This window comes from Centruroides vittatus, unplaced genomic scaffold (genome assembly GCF_030686945.1).
Source record: "Centruroides vittatus isolate TY-2023 unplaced genomic scaffold, ASM3068694v2 contig_329, whole genome shotgun sequence".
In the NCBI taxonomy this organism is placed as follows: Eukaryota; Metazoa; Arthropoda; class Arachnida; order Scorpiones; family Buthidae; genus Centruroides; species Centruroides vittatus.
In genome coordinates, this window is record NW_027122113.1 from 1,894,993 (window position 1) to 1,914,026 (window position 19,034).

At 28.5% G+C, this 19,034-nt stretch overlaps 1 protein-coding gene across 2 annotated transcripts in view; it reads right to left on the minus strand.

Moving 5' to 3' along the window:
* LOC136973741 (nuclear pore membrane glycoprotein 210-like) overlaps positions 1-19,034 on the minus strand; it is an 88,039-nt gene that overhangs the window by 58,194 nt on the left and 10,811 nt on the right. The window contains exons 2-7 of one of the 2 annotated variants that reach the window (XM_067268486.1): positions 7,766-7,905; positions 7,498-7,629; positions 4,516-4,603; positions 3,550-3,700; positions 3,162-3,294; positions 1,082-1,210 (exon numbers count right to left, since the gene is read on the minus strand). In XM_067268486.1, the coding sequence (XP_067124587.1) occupies positions 1,082-1,210; positions 3,162-3,294; positions 3,550-3,700; positions 4,516-4,603; positions 7,498-7,629; positions 7,766-7,905 (773 nt within the window). Of the gene's footprint in view, positions 1-1,081; positions 1,211-3,161; positions 3,295-3,549; positions 3,701-4,515; positions 4,604-7,497; positions 7,630-7,765; positions 7,906-19,034 lie in introns of those variants that run through there. The other variant, XM_067268487.1, reaches the window with a different exon arrangement.

Sequence of the window (19,034 nt, forward strand, 5' to 3'; positions counted from 1 at the left end):
TTGGCTGTTGAACAAGCTACTTGGCAAGAACTAACCACAGATTACTGAGACACAGACGATCAACTCCCCAAACTTTCTATTTTAAAGAAAAAGTCAATGGCATGCCCAATCAGCAACAGGATTACTGATTCAGAAATTAGTGGCACTGAGATTGCATGTGTCATTAGATGTCATGACACAAATCACTGACGATGTATTTAAATTAGATTTCAATGTGAATATGGGAAAGATTCTACTTCTGTTGTTTGGTACATGCTGCAGTTGATTTTAATTTAAATTAATAAAAACTGTATTAACTGACAATCTTAATATAATAAAATGGCAACCAATAATTCATCTTTAAATGTACTTAAGTTAAATTTTAAAAAATTTATTATATATAATATAGTATTTTATATATACAATATTACATTGCATTTGTAGGCACTTTTACCATGAAATACTGCTTAAAAAGTAAAAAAAGGATTTATTTGGGGGTCAGAAATGGATTAATCCATTTTATATTGTTCCTTATTTCAAATATAGGTGTACAACAAGATATATCATATTTTTAGTCTGTTTCTTTTATATAAAGAACAAAGCAACAATAAGAATTATATATATATAAAATCAATCTCCCATAAATTGTCAATTAAAAACATTTAATTTAGTGTAAATGATACCTCATTGAATACATTAGCAATTGAAAATAGTCCTTACAAAAGGAAATTATTTGAATATATTTTTATTTTAAAAAAATGCAACTAAATTAATAAATTTCTATCAAGATTTGATACTAAGTAAGATTTGAAATAATTTTGTATAAATAAGAAAATAAATAGAATAATAAATAATTTATTATTATTATTACTTATATTACTGTTATGTTTGTGTAAATTTGAACTTTGATGAAATAAATAGGATTGAATGTTAACCAAACAGATTTAGAATGGTTTTATGATATAATTGATTTAGAATTATTTTTGATTTGATCTGATACTGAGACAGATGAATCTTGAAGAATGTTTTATCTAATAAAAACAAGACTCCTGAAATTATCTGAATAATCTTACTAAATATTTAAACAAATTAAAAAGGATACTTTTGTCTTTCAATATAATTTGAGTAAATCCAAATTTATATCCAGTTACAGTTGATGTTGCTGGATTCAAATCAGCAATTTCTGTATTTGAAATTTCTAAGTAATATTGGTCACTTGGCATCGGTATAACTAAAAATAATTTATTAATTTAATTATAAAATAAAAAAATAAACATCAATTTAAAATTAGATAAAATTAAATAAAAATAATAAAATTTCTCAATAACAATGTTCACCCCAGGAAAAAATTTAGATGGTTGATTTGTAATGTTATCTAAATCTGTAGTTCAGATTTTTTTTAAAAATAATAAACTAAAGGAAAAAAAAAATTTTTTTAGTTGACCAGAGGAAATATGTTGTTCAATCAACTAGCAACAAGTAAAATGGCAAAGCCATATTTAGGACAAGACTGTCTTGGAGACTCACTGCTATGTGGGATCACTTCGACACTCAAGGCGCATCTCGTTTTCATTCTCCAATCTTCTTTGGTATCGGTGGTTTTAAGCAATCTTTAAAATTTTGCTGGCCACAGCGTCATCCACGATGCATTTTTGGTGAAATTAACCCATCCAATTTCAAAATTCCTTTCTGTTGCGTGTTATTCCGGGTTGAATTTTTGCTGATGCCTAATAAAAATTTCCCGTTTTTGAAAAAATAATCGTGGCTATCGTATCGCCCGAAATTATTTTATTATTATGCACAAACAATATATTTTGTAAAAATGTAAAAAAACAGACAAATTATATTTTGGAAGTTAGTTTTAATATAAAATTATAACGACGCAGCATCTAGTTTCAAAAATGTTCCAATGATGAAACGAGATATCTCTGGTCAATCGATCAAGGTTAGCACGTGGTGGCCAGAAATCTGTTGAGAAGAACATGGGACAGGTAAATAAGTTTTTTTTAGATTCGTTTGTCAAAATTTGATTTAGCAACATTCACTTTTCAAACTTCCCAATGAGCAATGCATGCACAAATCTCACACTACTGACTATTTGTAGAGAGTGTTGCCATTTTGTATTTTATTTTGACTTGGTTCTTGGTCCCGACTACCTACAAGTCTGTTTTTTTTTGTGTGTGCATGATTTGGACACCTAATACTCTGTGCCAAATTGCAACTCTTGACATGTACTCCTTCATACCTCTAAGCTGGTAACACAGCAGGAAGTATGATTTTATAAACAAGACATAGTCTTGTCAAAAACTGACTCGGGGAGATCACTAACACATTAACAATTTCAACAACAATTTTCTTCTTTTTTTTAATATTTGGAAATATTTTATCAAAAAATTATTTAAAAAATGCAACATATGAAATAAAAATGCATTTTTTATTGATTATTTTTATAGCATATCTCTCAATTCAAAATTCTTTTAATATAAATATTTTCAATCCAAGACACTACAAGCAATTTGTAATTTTGTAATTCATTTTTAGAAATAAAAAGAAAAAAGTATAACAATAATGTAAGTCAGCAGTCATATGAGAATTCTGTGTAGTTTTTAATTTTATAATAATTTTAGATTTATGTACAGTCAAACCTGTTTTTATGCGCTCTTTTTATGTGCGATTTTTATTTGTGCGATAAGTGACGTCGGTAAGTGGAATGGCCGGAAAATGGAACAATTTTCAGTCGGACTGTGTCGTGCTGAATCGAATGTTTTTGATACTAAATTTACTTCTGAAGTATAATTTTCATGTTTTTTTATATTCTTTAATATATTTATTTTGTTTGTACAAAATGCAGAAATAATTTTTAACGATACGATAGCCTCGATAATTATTATAAAAATTTTCGTTAGGCTTAAAATCGACGAAAATTCAACACGAAGCGACACGCAACGGAGAAAAATTCAACAGGAAGCAATACGCAACGGAGAAAAATTTGAACATCGGACAGGTTAATGTATTTTTTCGTACAAAGTCGGAAACTGGAACAAATCATTAACTGGAAGGACCCCAGTCCCCAATTGGTTCCACTTATCGACGCTCTACTGTATTTATAAATTTAAAGATCTCCAATCATTAAAACTATTTACTAGTTCTTTTTTCATTATTGCTAAAATCAGTTTACTTACTATGAGCTTTTCTTTGCTTTATTAATTCTACCTGATACTGAATTGTCATTTCAGGTAATATATACACATCAGAAGGTGGATTAAGAACTAAATTTGCAACAACAATTAATGTAATTTCTGATGATTGAAGATCCTAAAAATTAAAACAAAATTTACATAAATAATAATTGAAACAATTATTTTTAAAAAGTTATACGCACAAAGAATATTTTAAATGATTAGGAGAATGAATTTAATTTTCATATAGGATAAATGCTCATATATATAACAGATAAAGTTAGAAAAAATTTATTGTAAAAATAAAAAGCAAAGAATTTTTTTTTGTTCTAAGTAAATTTTCTTGTAAATTTTATAACTTTATAATAATGTATTTTATCAAATAAAATACCTTATAATCTGAATCCCGTGGTTGTACACTTGCTTTTGCTGTACCTGTTTTGACTCCTTCTAATAACACTTTTGATCCATGCAAACCCTGTTGTTCCCAAAAATCAATAGCAGGAGGAGTTTTAAATGCAGAATCAGCAAACTTTAAAAATCTGAATTTAAAAATAAATTATATTTTATTTAAGTAAACAATTTACAGATATTTTCAAAGTGTTTGAATTAGTATACAGTAGAGCATTGATTATCTGAATACTGATCAACCAAAACATTGGATAACTGAAATCGTTACAGTCAGCAAATTCAAATTTTCGCTAGTGCTGTGGCACTGCAATATTTGGCTATGTCTTGGGCTACTCCAATGTTATTTTTTGTTTGTGTGTGTGTTTTAGCTGGCAGCATGACGTGACCATGAGAGGGTACTTAAGGATGCATCGGTATTTGAACGAGACTTTTTTTCTCATCACAAGTGGTGACTTTTGCTTCAGCTTGTTGGAGAATATAGCCCAAGTGGCTGACCTCTCCAGATAAACCCAAGAAAAAGAAAGAGTTTTGCTTGTTTTGTGTGGCATGTTTCTGAGGACTGTGTATCAGAACATGTGCCATGCTGAATCGAAATGTTTTTGATACTAGATTAACTTCAGAAATATAATTTTTTTTTGTTTTTATACTTTTTAATATATTTGTTTGTGCAAAATAAAGAAATAATTTCCAATGATACAATAGCCACGATTATTATTTTAAAAAAAGTTTTTGTTAGGCTTAACAATGCAAAGTGACACGCAACGGAGAAAAATTTTAACATGGAATAGGTTAATATATTTTTTCATATGATCAGTTATCCGAACAACCCCGGTCCCAAATTATTTCGAATAATCGATGCTTTACTGTATATTCAAAATATTTTGAATATCATGTATCAATATAGTATTCAGAATATCATGCAAATATGCATTTTCTGAAGTCTTACCGTAAAACATTATTTTCAGAGGGTTTACCAAAACGATCTGTAATAATCCATTGAAATGAAACACCATCAAGACAAGAGAATGTATCTCCTAAAATAAAATAATTACATTTCAGTACTCTTTATTATTAATTAATCTTAAATATTCTAGTAATTAAATTAAAACATTAAATGTATTTATTATAAAGCATAATTAATGGAATAGAGAAACTTTTAAACTCAGCATTGTATATAAAATTTTTTCATAGTTAAAAAAATAAGATACAAATAATATGTGAATAATAGAAAAAACAAATGCTTCTCTCTCTCTACATAAACTTTCTATTTGCAAAATGTGCTGATTCTGAAACTCATACTTCCTGGGAATATAAATTATAATAATAATAATAATCTTTATTCACAAAAAGGGGATTATCCCTGTTGCAGGGGGTTGTACAAAATTGACTTGTAAATTTTCGTATTATTAAAACATTAACTAGGTTATTAAAATTTAACAGTCGTTATACATTGGTTTTATATTATTTCGTTATTAACATAAATAAAAACAGTTATTTTAACAAACACAGTAATATAATTATACAATAATGGTACTTCCTGGGAATATCATACTGAGACAAGTTATTCATGGAATAGTTCTCAGTTGATGAGCCTATATACACTTCCTTCCAGGCTGTTTTTATTTGGATGTAAAAATTGAAATTCTAAATACTTTTGTTTCTATATATTTTTCATTTTACACTTGTTGTTCTCCAAAAATAATTAAGATTTTTGAAGAATGATAAAGATTTATTTTGAATTTAAGACATCAAATTCAAATTTTGGGTTCAAAAACTCGTGAAAAAGTGTACCTTAAAGTTCAATGCAATATGGTTATTTTAAATTCAAATGCTTTGGATATAATAGTGTTCATAATTTTACTGAATCCTATATGATTTCTGATTATACAACTAAATTGGTATTCAAAAGCATTTTTATTTAAATTATGTATTATGCTAGAAGTTATATTCTATATTGAAATTTAAGTTTTAATTTTTTAAGTTATATTTTCCATGGAGGAAGGAAAAGAACTAAAAAAAATATTCTTGCTTTCTTAAAAAAGAAAGAGTATTAGATAGTTCAGTTTACATTAAATTTTGAAAACATAATGACAGCTGGTGACAATTAGCCTATTAATCAATGATAAAATTTTGCTGGATTTTTTAAAATGCAATATTTTCAAACATTTTAGCTTTAAATTCAGCTATCTTCAGGATATATCATTATGTAATGTAGTGTTTAAATTTAGGATCTTGCATTCTTTCAAATGTGTTTGCATCTGAATTTTTACATACATCTAATATGTTAAACAAAATAAATAAAAATTAACAAAATAAAATAGTATTTCCCTGGGTGTTTATTATGGAAAATGTATGTATTCCTTGGAGTTATTTTGAAGCTGAGGATTTTTCTCTTACAACAGAAAATGAATGGTAAAAATTAGAAGAAATATTTTAATTGCTCATACATTTTCCAAAGTATCAAAACTGAAAATTTATTGACTATATTTATGGGTTACAGCTACACTATTTGAAATTATTGTTTTTATAGTTACTCAATTCAATGTCTTTCAATTCACTTATTATGTTGTCATCCATGTCTGTTTTGATGTCATTGTAGGAATCAAGATCTTGACCAGATCTCTTTTGGAATAAGATGGTGAGTTTAAATCAGAGTTTTTGTAACTATTTTTCAGCTGATAAACTCTGTTATGACTTTCTTACACTCAATATCTGACAATATTTATAATCTTACTTCAAAAAATGAACCCCTGGAATATAAAGTGATATCTGACTCTAAACAATTTGAAGAGATAGGTAAAGTGTTTAACTAAAATACTGTCTCTATAAATTATATTACACTGTCCAGTAGTTTGACATATTTCCCAAGCTTTTTAAAACCAGAATTTATTTATATATAAAAACTAACACCAAACAAGAATTTTCCCTTGTTTGATGTTATTAGTGAGAAAAATTATTCTTGCTTTGTCAAAATGTATGATATCACCTTGTGCACATATGTATGAAGTTGGAGTAATGTTAAATGTCTAATGTTTATCTGATTTATGTTATCTGCAAGACAAATTGAACATCACAATGTGGATCCTATATATATTCTTTCCTTGTTGAGTAAGTTATCCATTATGAGGATTACCTAAGTTCCATGGAATGATTTGATTGTTGTCTGATTTATTTTTATTCTGAAGAAGATTTTGTTGGTGAGAGTATCATGACACTCTCCTAGGGACATTCCAGGTGACGTCTAGACCTTTGAGTATATAAGAAGATTCTTGTACTTTGTACCTTATCTCCTTTCGTTTTTTTGGTATGTGTACTCTATACAGAGTAGATTAAACTCTGTGTTCCAACCAAGCAGTTCCCCTTTTTACTTTACTCCACTGCCACACTGTGCATTCTTACAACAGATTTAAATAGTGGGATTTTTCTTATAGAAAAAATTTTAGTTCCTCCTTTACAGTGATCTGCTTTTTTAATTTATTTAAGCCTCTTTTGAATACAATTACCCTTGTGTTTATGTTCATCATCTTTTTCTGTATTTGGAATTGTTTGAATTGAGATGTGCAATTTAATTAATCCATTTATAGTTTGTGTGAATTTGCTATTGTTCTGATACAAATGAGTTCTTTGAAGGTGTAATTTACATCAGACCAATGAGTGTATGCTTTATTAAAAACTAAAAAGATGCTATTTTATAAGAAAACTGATTGAGCAGAATGGTATAGGTAAAGGATGGAATAATGATTTTTGGTATAGCCTATATTAATATGGATTTCACAGTTCATAACAGTTGGGCGAAATTTCTCAACATCTAATTCTTTGGAATAATCGGCACTCGTGCCAAATAAAAATATATTTTTTAAAGTAAGGCTATGTTCTAAAATTTAAAGAAGTAAGAAATTAAGATATTTTATATCAAACTTTTAATTACCTTGATCATTTTCTGCTTTTACTTCAAAAGCTACAGGAGCATCTTCTAGAAATATCTCCCTTGTAGTTGTAACAATTGAAATAGAATGAATAACATCAACGGTCACATCACAACGTAAAGTTAATCCTGTATCTGTATAGATTATAATATAAATTTCAATGTAATAAAAAAACAAATAACTAATAAAGTAAAAATAAAGTATTAAAACTATATTTATATATTTTAAAATTTTTATTCACTTATTAACATAATTTAATACACTAATAACCTTCATCAGTTGCAACAACAATAACAGAATGTCTATCACGATAAGGAGAAACAGCAGACAAAACGACTTTGGTTGTACATATGCGATCAAGATTTTCTTCCACCGGTGTAATAGATATAACTTCTTGGCGTGATGATGACCTAAAATGAAATTTTTATTTTAAATAAAAATGCCACTCAATCAATAATCATTATTTATTCTCTTAACATTTAACAAAATAAAGAGTAGAATGAAAACTATATTTTAGTTAATATTATAAAGTATACAATTTTTTATTTTACAAAAAATTGAAATATTTTCATATTTAACATAATGTAAAATTTAAAGCAGAGGAAAAAATATAATCAAGATTAATTATAAAAGTTTGAGTTGACACCACATCACAACTAATAAATAAAACAGAAAAAAAACACATCATCTAAAGATAGACAAGTGTTTTTTTAGTTATAATTTTAACTCAGATTAAAAATAAATAAACTGCTGGCTAATACTTTTGATAAATTATACTTATCTTCAGGCAATTAAATTAATTAAAATTTGAAAAACGTTCATCTTTAACACAGTTACATAGAATGCTATTCTATTTTAAAATATACATACTTGAGGATTTAAATAATCACAATAATAGAAATAAAATTATATGTATAATAAAATAAGTTTTAAATATTAAAATTTCTTACTGGAGTTTCATAAAGTGCAATCCAATGCTGCAGAAGGTTAAAGTGAATCTATTACATGGGTTAAAATATAAAAGTTTCCTGCATATAAACAATTTTTGAGTTGACTGCGCATAGTTTTTTCTTTTATATCATTGAGGTCATTTAAATCTTTAAGACTACATTAATATTTTAAAATGTGTGCACTATGTAAATGTGCTCAAAATGAAAATAATTTAACAATTAAATATGTAACAAAAATATTTCTAATAAGAATTTATTATGGCAGTCTAAAACAACATTAGGATATTTTTAGGTAAGGTTAAGTATTTATTTCTAAAATATTTTTTCAATATAAATTAATAGTAAGTAAACTTTTAATTAATAAAAAAATTAAAATAATACCCATTACAATACTATAATTTGTTTTCAGTTCTTTCATTAAGATTAAACAACATTTTATATAAAAATAAATATTAACAGTTACCAGGGCTTTCGTGAAAAGATACAATATGATAGTAAGTAATAATAAATGCACTGACTATTTGCTTGTACCAGTAAATATAGGTGGTGTATCAGTCAACCAAAATGGCTGCCACAAAGGGTATAGCGTGCATGACAACATATGAGAATTACTTATGTGTTGTCTTTTTAATAACTTTTCTCTCTGTAGTCACAAAATTGTTTAATCCACATTTGTGTCCGACATTAATCCTAGTTGATTTCATAGTTGTTTAAGTCATGATGATTACATTTTGTGACGTTTTAGAATATGTGGGTGATTGAAAAAGATGTCTTATAGAAGGAGAGGAAATGCTAAAACTAATAGCTCCACATCTATCCAGCACTTTCTCAGCAAGTAATTCACTTCAGTTTCACCACATTTAATTTTTCTGAGCTTAAAATTCTTTTATTTTTACAAACGTTTTCAACCTGCCTAATATAGGCAATCATCAGGTTTAATATTATAAATGTTCCAAAATGGAACGTACCGTTTTTGAATATTTTACATATTTAAAATTAAAAAAAATGATTTAACTTTAAAATAAATTGAAAGAAGTGTGTATATTAAATAAACAAAATAAACAAATAAATAAAACATAGAAAAACAAAGCTAACTAGAAAAAAACATAAATTAAAGGTTTTTAAGCACCATTCTTTTTCTGTTGTATATTTCCATGCTGTTGGTAACACATTAGCATCCCTAGCACTTAAACAATGGTTTTTATTTTACTTTTATAAATTTCCACCTTTTCCATATCCAATGCAATGGATAGAAGTGCACTGTTTTAATGACTTTTGCCTCTTCCTATTTTACAACAGCTCCTTTAGTTTGCGCCATAATTGCTAATATTATGTCCTTTGTCAACATTGTATCCACGTTCTTGCAGACGTACCGCCAGGTTTTTTCTAGTCACACCACAATCTTTTCCGATTCCTGACTGTTGATTTTCAAATAGTATTTTATATACTCCAGCTTTCTCTTCCTTTTTATGCTGTCTTTATCATTCCGTAGAAAGCTATAAATATGAAGTGATCTTTTACAGACCATTCTTGAGTTTTTATAAGAAAAAGAGCATTAGATACAATGTTGACAAATGACACAACAACACAATATTAGCGATTATGGCACAGACTAAAGGAGCGATTGTAAAATAGGAAGAGATTAAAGTGATTAAAACAGTGCACTCCCATCCATTGCGTTGGAGATGGAAAAAGTGGAAATTTATAAAAGTAAAATGAAAAACTGCTGCCTAAATGCTAGGGATGCTAATGTTCTTCCAACAGCACGGAAATATACAATATAAAAAAGAATGGTGCTTAAAAATCCTTAAATTGTGTTTTTTTTTCTAGTTAGCTTTGTTTTCTATGTTTTATTTATTTATTTATTTTATTTATTTAATATACACACTTCTTTCAATTTATTTTAAAGTTAAATTATTTTCTTAAACTTTAAATATATAAAATATTCGAAAATGTTATGTTCCATTTTGGAACATTTATAATATTAAACCTGACGATGAGCTATATTAGATAGGTTGAACACTTTCTAATTCTAACAGACCACAGACTTTATACCCATAGCAGCCACCATTATGTAGTTCACACTAATACTGCTAGGTATCATATCTATTGTTGGCACAAGCATATTATCTATTATACAGTGAACTCCAGCATATTATTTACTAATGCAAAAAATTCAGACATCAACTAGTATAATTTTTATACTATATTTAATTAAAATATTACCATAACTCTTTTTATATAACTTACACTAGAAAAAGTAAAAAACCTAAAATAATAAAATTACCATTAATTTCATGCTGAAAACTAGGTTATCAGCATTTCAAATTGTCTTTTAAACACAGTTAACAAGGAGTTACATTTAAAAAAAAGTGCGAGTTGTGCAATAGGCTGGTTTTAAATTGCAATTCATCATGCAACTTTTTCTTTTCCTAAGTCACAAAGCATTTCTTAAAGAAAAAAAAACCCTATACATATATATCTTGCCTTTAGTTCTTTCAATTTGTTTGTTCTATCCAATCTGTGTTTTAATTCATATTATTAAACACTCCTATTTGAATTTGTAAATGATAATTTATCAAAATAATTATCAAAGCGATGGAGTCAGAATCTATTTTTTAAAATTTACTTGTTAAAAGTATACGGAGAATTATTTCCTTTCTATTCCGACTTATAGATCTCAAATATAACTAAAAAATTTTTCTCAAAACATTTATAAAATGAACTTAAAAAATCTTAAAGTTAATAAAAAGTTAAAACGAAATTAATTCGCAGAGAAAAAATATCATTTATTACTTTAACAATGCTCCTAAATGCATTTCGCCTTTACCAGGCCTCTTCACTAGGTTTAACATTACAAAGCTCATTTCTCGACCATTTTTTAGTTATATTTGAGATCTATAAGTCGGAATAGAAAGGAAATAATTTTCCGTATACTTTTAACAAGTAAATTTTAAAAAAAAAGATAATTTATCAGTTTTCAAGAAATCATCTCCTATCTACTTAATGACCTCATTTCAGAGAACTTTGACAGTTAAGACAGGATAATTGTAATTCTAATAAGCTATAAATTCATTGGTAAACTCATTACAATAAAATGAATTCTGATGACTAAAAAAAATATTTAAAATGACAGCCCTAGCTTAACTATATAGTGTTTCATTATTGTTTAAACACAACAAAATTACTTTTTGTAATTTTTGCTAACAAACTCAAAACAATAATTTCAGCTTGTTTCATTTTTTAAACTGTAGTGCAGAAATTTGTTTTACATTAATCACAGTAACATTGACATACAATTTAAAATACTGTTAAATGACTTAAAAGTTAGAAAATTTACTATATCATTGTGTTCTAACTTTTCATCCCAATGTATATCATTCCATAAATATGCAATAAACAATGTGGTAAGTTATACAAAGGTTTCATTTCCATTCTAACAATTTTCTAGGGGAGGAGTTGTATGCCACCACTGTTATCTGAACAAAATTATGATAATTAAACTACAAAATACTAAAGTAAAAACTAAAGTAACTAAATCTTTACTTTAAAAGTTCAAAAAGTTTTATTTTTATAGAATAAATTCGTTTGGCATTTAATTATTTTGGAAATTTTTTGCAAAAATCTGTTGTTTCAATAATTCCAGTCCATTAAATAAACATGTGTGTTCATGACAGAATGTGTACTTATAGTTTTAGCCATAAAAAAAAAGCATTATCAGATCAAATGATTTTTGTAATTTTGAACTCAAGACAATAAATTCTTCATAGAACTAGTCATTGATCCTCTATACGAAATTATTGAAGCACTTAAATTCTTTCTTGCATTATCTTCAGGACTTGCTTTGAAAGTAATTTGGTTGTTTTCATTAAGTACACGCCAACTGATGGTTTTATCAACCTAGTTTAAGGTACTAAATAATAACAGATAATATTAATGCATTTATAAATAAATGGGTAAAATTATGTAAGATCATTATTTTATATAATTTTGCCCATTTTCAGTAATTACAAAAAACTCGATTTGAAAAAAGTCTAGATAATTTGAAGTCGCATGTTTTTGGTCCTTTGGTTTTGAAATAACAAGGTTTTACTGTATTAATATATGCAATACTTATATTATCTATATATCTTATATATATATAAATGAGGATGTTTGTTCACTACACACTCCTAGGCCTAAGTATATTTTTTAAAATTTGTTAACTCCTAGGCCACTGAACCAATTGCTACAAAACTTGGCAGTTATGCTTACATACTTCTAACTTTGATAACGTCATATATTCCATCCCAAAATATCTATTGATTTCTGTAAATCAATTAATTTCTATCTACATTCGATTTATTAATTTACATGTAGTGCCTTCTATTGGCAAAAAATTTTAACAAAATAATTAACTAAATAAAACAACTTCTCGCACAATCCCTGGGAAGGATAAATTAACACACTAAAAACCCTTTTTATATCTCAATACAAACAGCTTTAGATAAAAAAAACTAATGTTTTCAACCAAAAACTTGATCTTTGTCAGGCTATTGACAAGTATAAATTCTAAACTGGAATTCAAACAACTCACTAAGGAAAAGAATACAGGAACACAGATATGATATTGCCAACCAAAGGCATACCACTGTCCTAGCTGCCTATGCCACAGACCCTGAAATACAAGCTGACCTCCATAGGGCCAAATTGGTAAAAATGTCAGATCATTCAACACCTTCACAACCTGGAAGCGTTGGAAATATACAGAGCCGACCTGGCCAGCAACTGTATTAATGCAAAAAAATGCCGCCAATATTTTGTATGCATGGAGGTGATGCTATGAGAAAAAAGCACGAACAACATTGCTAACGTTTCTACACCAGCAAATACATCATATTATTTATTTGTGGAGATGTAACAATATTTTTATCACTTCAGTAGCATGTACAGAAGAAATTAGTTTCCAATTTTTAAATAATTTGAAATTTAAAATAATTTTAAACATGTTCGAATTCCAGTTTTGAATTTTATACTGGTCAATAGCCAGATGAAGACCAATTTTTTTGTCAAAAATGTTAGTTTTTATCTAAAGCTGTTTGTACTGGGATATAAAAAGTTTTTAGTGTGTTAATTAACTAAATATAAAAAAAAGAATTATATATATATTTTTAAAATTATTATTTGCTTAATTACTTCAACAATGATATAGCATGAAATAGACATACTATATCATTATTAAGACAGGTAACACATATAGCATTTGCCTGCATGGAATCAAGGTGTTACCTTGTGAAAACTCTTAAGTATTTAATTTTCCATATCTAATGACTCAGTACTTGTAGTGATATCGGACCTCCTCATCCTCCCGCACTTGCGGTTTTGTCAGAACGGGTGCAATTCATTCACATGCGGTAATAAAGGGTTATAAAAGGGGATAATAAATATAGATAAAGAACCATAAACAGAAGGGAGAGAAAAGGCGGAAGAGGGACAGTGAGAAGAGTTTGGGACATGGGAGAGAAAGGAAGGGTGAAGTGGTGGTCCCTGAGTATAGAATAAAGTTTTTTGTATAGAAATATTTGACTGTTTTAATTTTGTGATACGAACTGACGGGCGGAATCCGCTGATTCAGAACGGGTTCCCTACAGTACTGTTCAGAAATGAAAAAACCTTTCTTAATTTTAATAAGTGCCCTCCAGTAGCTGAATGCATAAAACCACCGAACTCTGGTAGTTAGTCATGGATTTAAGCATAGCCAATGGGCAGTTTTCTGGATTTTCTTCACATTGGCAATATCTAAATAGGGTCCAGCTTCCCATAAAAGTCTTTCTGGAATGCATCCACTTGGTAGATTGCTCACGTGTCATGTTGCCATAACCAAATAAACCAAACTAATTCTAATGAGTGATTATTTATTGTGACATCACCACAATGCCAGACTGCGACTTTTCATTGCAATGCTCTCAATTCTTTTAGTGATGGTCTTGCCCTTGTAAATCATACTTTTCCTGTTAGCAATAGAGTCGTGTTGGTCATTTATCTAACTCCATTTAGGGGAAGTTTTGAATCGAAGTAATGTGACTTCCATTCCAAACTGAATGTTTGTATACAGTTAATCTGGGCCTCCTGCTCCTAAACTTTCCATATCTGGTCTTGACTTTCATCTATCTAACTCCTTTCTCAAGATCAAGGAAGGATAGACAGACAGAAGACAGGGGACAACAGTTGGAATTTATAGATTTATGATATTTACAAATTGTAAGCCAATAATTTTTCTATAGATGCAATATTTACAAGAACATACTTCCCACATAATTTATACAATCTGTTGTCAAAATTTAAACACTATTATCACTTAAAAGGAATTATTCTAGCATTTTTACAAGATTTTTTTTATTTAAACAAGTTTTATATGAAGTCTTTTGGGATGTTAAGGTTAGCAACTTCAATCACATGAAAGGCCATCACAATCTGTCTAACATGGATCACTTTTCAAATATTAATAGTAGACCAGTATTAATTAGTAGTCATTGACCATCTTCTCTTCCAGGAGGAGGTCAACGACTACTTTTGGTCAGATTTATTTCAACCTCCTTCCACAATGCTCCCTTCTTTCTACTGGATCAGTAGTACGGTACCATTCGAATAGAGAAATTGCATAATATAAGATTGCCAACGAGCACAGAATATGTTTTCAGTGGTTTTTGAGGGTGCAAAGTTTAAATATTTGATGTGTTTTTTGTGAAATTTGATTGGTTGGCAGATTTCTCTCTGTCTTTTCACTATTGTTGGAATTGGATCATCTTTATGTATCCATATGCAGTTTTCTTAATGTGTAGGACAGTCATAAAATGGTATGTCTTTCTCATCACCTGTGACAATCTTAGAAATAATCTGTGTACATCTTGGTTCAGCATCTCCAGAGTTTGCTTAGAGATCCTGACACACACTGACTTTTGAAAATTGTCAACTGATGAAGATATTTCATCACTATCGAGACACTACTTACTTTTTAACCGTAATTCCTTATGCAGAAGGTCTGCAACTGCAGAGGCTCCAATTTGTAGTCTCTAATGTATCATTTTATAGGTACATCTTTGGTCTTTTGCAATCACATTTTCAGGAGTCAACTATTTGTGGTCACCTTTCACATGGTTCATTGTGGAAGGACATACGACCCTCTGAAATTCTTTGTACCACCTGAACACAGTAGTAAAGGATGAGGCATCAACCTCAAAAGCCAATTTCAATTGTTCATAACAGTCTCTGTCATATATAATCATCATAAAGCATGATGATCATATCAAAGTCAAATAATTCCTGGATTAAATTGGGCTACATTACTGCTACTAATAATTATATGAGGATATGTTGCCAGTTACACTACTTGGATCTTTTTGTGTGATCCCTCATTTCCAGACATTAAATTTTGATAACCATGCCAGTTACTCACAGTACCAACTGGTAATGATTTAGCACCCAAGGCCTATATCATAATAAAAAAAAATCCAGTAATGAGTTGCTTAACTTTCTCAGCAACATTTGAAACTGTATGTAGTGTCATGATATTTTAATTAAAACCTTTTATATTTTTAATTATTATAAAATGGAAAAGCTTAATTTTGAAGGTAGGGATGAGTTTTATAAAAAATTGTAAATGCTAATAATGAGAGGAGTTGCTATTAAGTCTGACCCTACTCAAGATATGATATATGACCTCCTCTCCCCCACCCACTCAATCTTTAACCACCAAAATTTAACAGTAACAATCTCCTAATACACAAGCCACCCTGCAAAATTTCAGAAATTTTTGTCAAAAAGCACATGTGTTATTAAGCTTCAAAGAGGATAAACAAAATCTTGCAAATGCACACACACATGCACTAACAACCATACATACAAAAAAAAATCCCCAAATTTTTTTGCATTTCTCGACATTTCAAGGTTCCGAGTTAAAAAATGTAAAAGTCTCGGGGGTCATTTTTTTGACCAATTGCTTTATACTTTCCTCCTGTTACATATAGAGCCAGAAATGTAACATGCTATATATTAATATTTAAATTATTAGTAGTAATAATGTAGCCCAATGTAATCTGGTAATCATTTAGCTTTGACAGTCTTTGTCATTCCAACATAAAAAAATCATAGTAAATCATTGCATGAAGTACTCTAGAAAGTTCCATTATTACTGAAAAAAACAAGACCTATCTCATACAGATTAAAGGAGACTGATGAAATTTGTTTATGCATGATGTCATATGAAGTTTATTATTAAAAAAAAATATCAAGGATGGTTTTCTTGTATTGCAAAATTTTCAGTCACCCAAGTAATAAATTTGTCTAATGAAACTTAAAAGACAATGAAATATTAATGACTATTTATTATTGCCTTATTGTCCTTATTTCTATTCTTAATATATTTGTCAACTTGGACATTAATTATTAATAGGACCGTTAAACTGGTGTTAGGTGTTTATGCAAAATTGAGTGAAAGTTCTTATAGAAAACAGACTTTCTTTATTGAGCCTTCTTACACATACTTTCATTTACAAGTGTTTTGGGCTATCACACCCCTCTTCAGCAGGGTTACAATGGCTATAAGTTTAAACTATAAATAACAAATGAATAATCAATAAATTTAAACACTAAAATACTAAAATTAATGTATACAACATAAAAAGCTTACGAAAAACAAGTATCCAGCTCCCGACAGTAATGGGCTTTTTGATGGTTTTTTTTATAAAAAGGTTCATTATCCTAATACAATTAAAAATAAATTTTAATTTTACATTTGTTTTTAGTTCTTAAAATTACAATGGCTATAAGTTTAAACTATAAATAACAAATGAATAATCAATAAATTTAAACACTAAAATACTAAAATTAATGTATACAACATAAAAAGCTTACGAAAAACAAGTATCCAGCTCCCGACAGTAATGGGCTTTTTGATGGTTTTTTTTATAAAAAGGTTCATTATCCTAATACAATTAAAAATAAATTTTAATTTTACATTTGTTTTTAGTTCTTAAAATTACAATGGCTATAAGTTTAAACTATAAATAACAAATGAATAATCAATAAATTTATAAAAAAAACCATCAAAAAGCCCATTACTGTCGGGAGCTGGATACTTGTTTTTCGTAAGCTTTTTATGTTGTATACATTAATTTTAGTATTTTAGTGTTTAAATTTATTGATTATTCATTTGTTATTTATAGTTTAAACTTATAGCCATTGTAACCCTGCTGAAGAGGGGCATTATAGCCCGAAACACTGTTGTAAATGAAAGTATGTGTAAGAAGGCTCAATAAAGAAAGTCTGTTTTCTATAAGAACTTTTACTCAATTTTGCATAAACACCTAACACCAGTTTAACAGTCCTATTAATAATTAATGTCTAAGTTGACAAATATATTAAGAATATTAATGACTATATTTGAATTAGCATAAAGAATAATAAGTACAAAATAAAATATTCGTCACAGTTCAAATAAATACTCATTCAACTTATTTTAAAACCTAATTATTCTAATGATATTGCAATGTCCTTTCTTTCATGACCTGGAAATGTCCTAACAGTATGGACACTATACAAACAAAAGTAGAGAATCAGTTTATAGTTTGCCCCTGAACTGAACTGGTATGGGAACCAATTTGAAATGGCTATGGTCGTTGCAGAAGAATGAGCAAATTATTAAATACCAAGAACTCTGAATTGACAGAACTGATCATCAAGACAAAAATTATTTAAGTTTATTCACTCCTCAACTATTTACACTTGGCAGTACTGAAAACAAACAAACTGTACAAAAGCAGCTTCTAAGGCACGAACAGCAATGTTCCCAACTATCTCCACTGCTCTTGTAGCAAAATTGACTGATTTACCAAGAAGGTCCTATGCTCCAATTCATTTCTACTTGTCATTTCCAGGAAGATCAGTTGTCCAGTATGTTTGTACCCTGCTTGGCATTGCCGTTCCTTGCTAGCTGCAGTTCCACCTCGTCGAGGCCTTTTATCCCCAGGACTTTTATCCTTCCTGGGTCAATGGTCAATTGTACCATATCTCCTGCTCATTTACATTTTCATTATTCTTTCATGGAATACCTTTTTTCCCCTTCTTACAAAGCACTAATAAAATATATAATTTAGGGTACTTACAATATATATTATTAATTATAGCAATTCAATAAACTATATAACATTGTAATAATATATTTAAACTGCTTTTTTTGAAAGTAGTGCAAGTCTACTAATTCTTATTTTGAGATAGTTAAGGCTTTGCATTACAACTGGTTTAAAAGTACCAGTAGGTATGTATAGTAACAGAATACAGTAGACTAAGGAGGAAGTGAATGGGTACAAAATATCTAAGTTACATTTGTATTTGCATAAACCCTCCAAACCCTCATGTGCATAGCCTCAAAAAGTATTGTTAAATGCTAATACATTTGTTTTATGCTTTTAAGATTTTGGACATATCCAATTTTTATAAGCGTTGCCCAAGTGCAGTGTTTTATTGATTTAAAGCAGTGTTTTATTGATTGCAAATAATTTAAATTCAATAATTCATTATTTTTTAAAATTGTATAATTTGTACTAAATCTG